Source organism: Solanum verrucosum, unplaced genomic scaffold (assembly GCF_900185275.1).
Source record: "Solanum verrucosum unplaced genomic scaffold, falcon-dt-bn FXZP01000100.1, whole genome shotgun sequence".
Classification (NCBI taxonomy): domain Eukaryota; kingdom Viridiplantae; phylum Streptophyta; class Magnoliopsida; order Solanales; family Solanaceae; genus Solanum; species Solanum verrucosum.
The window spans coordinates 165,340-173,252 of NW_026020254.1; the positions used below are offsets into that span (position 1 = coordinate 165,340).

Here is a 7,913-nt window from a genome sequence, read left to right on the forward strand (position 1 = left end):
TTACTAAATACACAATTATTATGATCCTTTATTTTTACCATATATTTGTTCTTATTTACCATAAATTTTACCAAGAATTTGACTTATATTTTTTATCAATATTTCTGGATATGTGACAACACGTAATCCAAAAGAGTTTATGATATCTACTATATACAACCATTTATAACAACTATGTATTCAAAAATATGAATAAGATAACAAAAAGTAATCAACTTTGAAATAAGGTAATGCAATTAAAAAATAGTACATCTAATAAAAGTAATATAGTTCAACTGTATAACTGCAAAGTAAAAATAACAACAAAAATATCACAAAGCTAATTATCATGAGTTTTTTTTGGGCAAGTCTTCTTGTTATGCCCAACTATACCATATTCACTACATGTTACTTTCCTCTTCTTCCCCTCTCCTTCAGTGAATCCCTTTTTGCGATCATTTTTTGGAGGTCTGCCTGGTTGTTTTCTTGTAATTGGTGGTAATACTACCTCTTCCAAGACATGTGATGGAACATCCCAAGTGCTTTCGCAAGGCAAGGGTTCAATTAGTATTGCATATGTATCTTGATAATTCTTATTACTATAATAAGCTGAATAATAATCATCGCGATGTTTATTCCTATGTCTGATTGCTGCAAGTGCATGACTTCAAGGGATCTCATCATGTTGAAATCTGCCACAACTACACATTCGTGTATTCAGACATACTGTAAACCTCTTTGCACCATCTGTAATGGTATGAGGGAGTATTGTTGATGCGCGTACCTTCATTTAAGAGCATTCATTATCAATAATAAAACCAAAACATAATATGCACAGTAGAGAATTATTAATACTTACAAGCATACGATGAGACAAATTTCTATTGTCCTCCAACATTTCATTGTATTTACTTGTCAAGGTTGTTGTAATATTTCTACCTTCTTCGTTGTGTTTCTCATTCCAAGCTTCAATTGTTTTTCTAACAAATTCCAACAATGGTACCACTGGTAACCTTCTTCCAACAAGAATAGTGTTATTTAGTGACTCTGCAATGTTACTTGTTAGTGTCCAAGTCCTTTTTACTGGTGAATGTACGCGTGACCATTTCTCATAGTTTGCTTTTTGTAGATAAGCACGGTATTTTGGATTAATTTGATCCATCATTTTCATCAATTCATCAAACTCTTGAACAGTGTAAGCTTTTGCTAAACTGAAGAATAATGTTCTAACCTCTTCTGTATCTCTGTATGTTTTCTTTAGTAAATTGGTCCATAGATGATATATGCATGCGTAATATCTGAATTCGGGATAAACAACTGCAGTAGCATTCCAAATGCTCTTATTTCTATCAGAAACAAAGCACATATCTTCCCTTTCACTGAATGCATTTTTAAAATTCTCAAAGAACTATAACCATGAATCATCATTTTCTGAATCAACTATTCTGTATGCAAGCGGCAAGATGTGACCTATACAACAAATATCTTCAAAATAAATACAACATATATTGATTATATATAAAACAAATCAATCTAGTTGCGGTAATGGTATAAACAGTACCTCCTGGATCTAATGTGCTAGCTATTAACATTGTGCCTTCGTATGTTGATTTTAAATGTGTACCATCCACGACTACTATTGGTCGACAATACTCCCAGCCTCTTATACTTGCATCAAGTGTTGTAAATGAATATAAAAAATTATTTTCATCTGTTTTTTTATAATTCACAATTGTCCCTGGATATGTCTTCTCCAATATATATAGATATGTTGGAATTTTTCCATATGATTCGGCAGGGTCACCTCTTAATGTCTCGAAAGCTTTTTTTTTACCTCTCCATGCTTGCATGTATGTTAATGAAATACCATGTATCCTTAGCATGTCTGTTTGTATGTCTGTTGGTGTGTAAACGGTCTTCAGATCGACATACTTTTCAACCAACATTGCCCCAAGCACACCACTTGTTGATTGTCGCTTTGATTGAATCCGGTCCTTCAATGGACAAGAATGTGTATCATAGAATTTCTTCACTTTGAATAACTTTGAATTATTCAAACATGAGGATTTAAAAACCCATGAACAGTTTTCTGTAGCACACTTTAGATAGTAACTACAAAAACTCATGCATATTAATACATGGTAAGTTGTTAAAATATATTGATAATTTTTAAAATCAACATATATAACAACTCACCAGGTAGGACTTGATCTTTTTGCAACGAAACAAAACTCTCTTAGAAATGCATATCGCTTCATAACTTCCGATATAGTTTGCTTGTTTATATAAACTTGATCCTCGGCCACCAAATAGTGTTGAGGATTTGAAATTATTTCAGTTCCTTATGATTCTTCAATGTAACATTCCAAAATTGGATCCATGTTAGTCAAACATAGTGTGTTGGATTCCATAATATGTTGACGTGTTGTTTGGACATTTGTTTGGTACTCAATAGATTCCATAGCTATGTCCACACATGTCACACATAAAGGATATTTTGAAAAGAAATCTGAATTGCATCTCTTTTGATCTAAATAAACTTGCACTCCCGTATCGTTATGTATCTTCATTGGTGGAGATGGACCACTCACGAAATACCTTAGTTCCAAATGATAAATTGTTGTGTCCACTCCCAATTGTGAAGATATAGTTGTAAGCAAGCCTTCGTATTTGGTGGTTGGATCATACATAACTCCTTCAATATTGTAATTCACGTAATTGCATGTTTAAAATAACAAATTCTTTGTTAATATTAAAAGGAACTTTCAGAATTACCTACTACAGTCATCAACTTATTTAGATTTGTTTATACATTGATTTTCGTTGGTATATAAGCCATTTATTGAAATACCAAAGTATTTACCAAAATTTTAACCATTTAATTATCTTAAAAAAACAATCAAAGAAATACCAAAGTATTTACCAATATTTTAACCATATAATAAACGTAAAAAAAAACAGTCAAAGATTACATACCCTTAAACCAATTTTTAAAATTTATGATTTTATCAGGTTACCATCAGTAAATGTACGAACTATTTTGCACATTATTATTAACACCAATTCACGTACTTAAAATTCACTAAAATATGTACCATAACTTTATTACGAGGTTCTAATTATATACCATAGATCGTCAAACTTGTAGTTTTTGACACCACCAATTACACCAAATTATTTATAACTACACTCACTTTAATATACGTTCATAAGTAAGATACTATAATTTGACCAAACAATACACCAAATCATGCATCAGGCTATTTGTTTGGTGTCAGCTATTAGTGACAATTATACCAGATCAAATACCTAAACAAATACAGAAATACATATTGAAAACTTATTGATATAAAATATTTGCTACCATACGGAACACATCATACCAATTAAACATAAACTTTAACAAAAAACAAATTTTACACATCAGTGTACAACAAAATCATACGAAATTGTTGAAATTACACCAAAATTTGGACGATCCCGAACATCAACCAAATTGTATGAATTAATTTACACCAAAATTGACAAAATATATAAAACGAATAACTACCAAAAAGTACAAAATAGATATTTGTGAAAAATCAAATTCAACCACAAAATAAAAAATCATGAGAATTATTTTTTATATAATTACATGCTTAGTCTCATCGCCCGTTGTGTTGAATTAGAATTGAGAAATTATTGGTATGCATTTTTTTCAATAATCATTCTTTGTTTGGCCGATTTTTTAAGTCAGAGAAAGGAGTTATGTCTTTGGTAGGAAACCTCTATTTATGGGAGATAATATATAGCATATTTGAATAAATTAGGGAAGGTAAAATTATTGGAGAAATTTATGGGAAGTGGGATAAGCATGGCTTTTTTGGAATTTTTTTTTTTTTTTTAATTTAAATTCTATAATTGAAAAAAAAAGTATTGCTATGTTGGTGTAAATACAATTGTTAATTTGTATACTTAAAAAATCCGCCCTCCTAATAATGCAAAGAAAATATAAGTGAAAATTAGAAGGAGATGAAGAAAATATTTAAGGACAAAAAATTGTGTATCTGAGCAAGAATTGATGCAATAAACTAAAAATTAAGCAAGTAATTGTTCGAATCAAGAATAAGATTATAGTCCTAATAATGCAAAGAAAAGATAGGTAAAAATTAGAAGGAGATGAAGAAAACATATAAGGACAAAATTTTGTGTATCTGAGCAAGAAATAATGGAAATGGGTAAAAAATGGTTTCTAGTTTTTACTAATTTTAATGTTGTGTAGGCGTGATTGTATAATTATTGTCCAGGTGAAATTACAAATTACAACTGCAAACTAAAATGAAGAAAATAAGATCTCTTCTGGTTTAAGCGTGAATATCTTGCTCTCTTTAAGGTGATTCAAGTCTATTGCAATAAAATTTATGCGGATCCAACAATAATCTTCTTGGTTTGTCTCCTCCAAGATACAACAAATTATTCACAATGTATAACTCAACAAATTATGGAGGGTAGTGTGTACGCAAACCTTATGCATGTCTTGTGAAGGTAAAGAGGTGATTTCCGATGGATCCTCTTGCTCAAGTAAAGCATATCAAAGCATGTTTGGAAAGGAAATACAGTAGGGAGACGCACGGACGAGGGCCGAAGCATCTCGACTGTGTGGCTCCCCTGATGTAGTAAAAGAAATACAATAATGAATGTCACTATGCCTAAAATAATAGTCAAACTCATCGGTGGCCCCTTAAAGCTGTCACTAAGTTTCATTTAAACACATCAACTGATCAATGTTCATTTTAGACACCTCATGTAGAATTTCGCTATGTCATTTTGATACTTTTTTTTACAATAAGCAAAAAACTGAAGGAGAGTGTAATACATTTGTTGATGAAGTGGCAATCCACCAATTAAATGATTACATGTGTTCTCTAAAAATACATTATAAGAAAAAAACTAATTTTCAGCCAAATATAATAAATAAAAATAAATACCTATTTTCTAAAATCCTACCCAACCTACCCCACGCCTCCACCTTCGTCCTTTCTTCCCAAAACATTCCTAGCGGCAGCGCGTCCCCTGAACCTCCAATTTCTTTTTCATTTTGGAGTTTTCATTAGATCTTGATTTTGATTTATTCTATTTTTGCCGTAGATTCAATTTGTTGTTGTCAATTTCGTGCTTTTAAGTAGAGGGAGCACAAATTATGTGTTATATAGTCTCTTTCGTTTTGGATGAACATCGCCTTATTATTACTTTTAGCTTCAAAATTGTTGGAAGTGATGAGTCTACAACGATGCGTAGCTGAAATGTATGACCCTTCATCAATCACCATCTCACTTTTCGACAAATAAGGTCATAATAATTATTATTCTTAGATCAAAAGAAAAAGAAAGGAGAAGAAGATGATGGGTACAATTTTCAAATCTCAAATCTTAAAAAATAAGAATTAAAAGTTATTTCGATTGTAATAAAATGGAGAAGAAAAAGAAGAGAAAATAAAACTAAAAATGGCTAAATAAAGCCTTTCACACGCTACTATGGAGTGTATCACGCTCACTTTGTCATGTTAGTAAAAAGTGTCAAAATGATACAAGGGTCTGACATAAGCTCTCTAAAATGAACAAAGGCTAGTTAGAATGTCTAAGTGAAAATTGATATTAACTTTAAGGGGTCATTGATGAATTTGGCCTAAAATAATAGAGAAGATAATGGGATCAACAACAAGTAATACAATAATTGAAATCAAGGAGACAACAAGTAAAATTAAATCAAAGAATAAGATATTAGAGAGTAAAAATACTAACATTTATAAGGAAACTAGACAACACTTGACTACCTACTAACCCTCTACTCTAATCCTCGACTTACATATTTTTTTATCTAGGGTCGTGTCTTTGGTAAGTTATAGGTGTGTCATGCCTTTATTACAGTGAGAAATAACTGGTTTTCAAAAATCAATTTAACTTTAATAGAAAAATTGATTTTAAAAGAAGTCGTCACTTGATTTTTTAAAAGAAATTAAGAAAACTTAATTTTAAAGACTTTAACAGAATTAAGTCTAAAAAAATCAAAGTAAAAGGTTTGAGGTTCTCATTACACTTCAAAAAAGGGTTTGAGACATTTGAAGTATCCGCTAACACACAGTTATCCTATAATTTTTTTGACTAATTTAGAAATTTTTAAAGGAATTAAACACTTGAAATGATTTTGAAAAGAAAGTTCAAATAAAATGATTAAGTGTGACAACTAAGTAAGTAAAATCACTTAAAAGATTAACACAAAAGGTTCCTCGTTAAGGGGATTTAATTAAATTTAAACCACACAAACAAAATTAGTTGAACAAGAAACAATCAAATACAATAATAAAGGGAAAAGAAAATCATAAACTTGGGCTCTTGCTCAAATTTCAAACTGTTGGAATGGCAGGTCCAATTTCCTTCATCGTGTCCTAATTCTAAGTAATTCAATATTTCAAGACTGTTGTTGCACTTTGTTTTGGTCCTGGCCCATTTTTCGTCCTTGTATCAGCTGTATACAGTTACTATATATCAATGTATATGCTGCTTTTGGGCCAATTTTCAGTGTATATCGATACGTATACCAGTGTATACATGCTCATATATCATCTTCCAAAACTCGAACAATGATGAAGGCCGACTCGAGGGAATTCAACTCGATCAAATGCAAGAATGGAGTCCAAAATAGACTTAGCCGATATCACATGCAACAGAGAGTAATGATCATAACAATTATGAGAGAAAACATGATAAATGGTTTTAATTAGACATGAGAAAGTAACAAACAATGGAAATTCAAAGGAAAGAGGACAGGGGATTAAGGATGAAAGTCTACTGCCATGCTTAAGGTACAATATGCGTCAATTAAATTAATTAAGATCACATTCTTTCTTACCCATAGCATGAATAACTCAACATCAAATTTAGGGGGGTAAAAAAATAACCAATTATAGGTAACCCATCCAACTCGTTCATAATTTTAAGGGTTAAGCTCAAGATAATTTGAATTGGGTTTAATCTCAATCCATTTTAAGAGAATCCTTAATTGAGCTCAATTTAATCTCCAATTTCAACCCGTTTTAAGACTCTTTATTTTCATTGATGTAATGTATGTTACCATATTGACGGTATGAATTACTATCTATTTTATATATTTAGGATTTATCTATCCATTTATAACTTCTTTTTTAAAATTTTCCTGAGTTGAAATTCAAATTATGGTTATAAAACTTAAATAACACTATATTAAAATTATTGAGATTAAGCGGGTCAAAACCAACCCCGCTTTTAAGCCCAAAGAAAACTTGGGCGGGTCAGAACTCAACCCAATTTTATTTCAACCCATTTTAATATCTCTAATTTCAACTCAACCCGTCCATTTGACACCTCTAATCATCTGACGGTGATTCCCTCATAGTATTGAGATAAAAACAAAATAAATAAATAAATAATAATTCTCCCAATAAGACAACTGGACAATTCACATAAAATGGCAAAGAATGAACTTAACAAAGATTATGCCTACAGTTTATAAAGAATCGGTTGGAAATGGCCTAATTTCGGTCTTTTGATGGGTTGAAACTAAGTGAGGCAAAGGGAGGGGGTTAGATTTGTAATAAAAGAGCTAGTTTTTTGAATTGAGGAGTTGGCAAGTAGATTGAACTCATAGCTAATTATAGTTAAGAACGTAGCCGAAATGAATTAACGTAGTAAAATTGGCTAAAATTTAAATAGGACGAATCAATATAATTAACTAACGAGCTTCTTAATCCTAACGAAAAATAAAATAATTAACTTAACGAAAAACTAATTAACTCGAAGATCTAAACTATTGATTAACTAAACTAATTAACAAAATTTTACGTAAAAAATACAATCTTTTTAAGAGGATTTTCGAATATTCATAAAATATTACTAATTATCTACAAAATTATATAAAAT

At 30.7% G+C, this 7,913-nt stretch overlaps 1 protein-coding gene across 1 annotated transcript; it reads right to left on the bottom strand.

Annotated features, from left to right (window-relative positions):
- Nucleotides 1-271: 271 nt before the first annotated feature.
- LOC125833135 (uncharacterized) lies at nucleotides 272-1,345 on the bottom strand. The gene is made up of 3 exons (XM_049512282.1): nucleotides 839-1,345; nucleotides 707-763; nucleotides 272-283 (listed from the first exon to the last, which is right to left on the bottom strand). Exons 1-3 carry the CDS (start codon nucleotides 1,343-1,345, stop codon nucleotides 272-274), a joined length of 576 nt encoding a protein of 191 aa, XP_049368239.1.
- Between the last annotated feature and the right edge of the window lie 6,568 nt (nucleotides 1,346-7,913).

What these genes read in the sequence shown, in the direction of transcription:
- LOC125833135 (XM_049512282.1), bottom strand. Translation starts at nt 1,345, where the DNA reads ATGTGCTTTGTTTCTGATAGAAATAAGAGCATTTGGAATGCTACTGCA. An exon ending in ATTTGTCTCATCGTATGCTT is followed by an intron (nt 764 to 838) that starts GTAAGTATTAAT and finishes TCTTAAATGAAG; the next exon opens with GTACGCGCATCAACAATACT.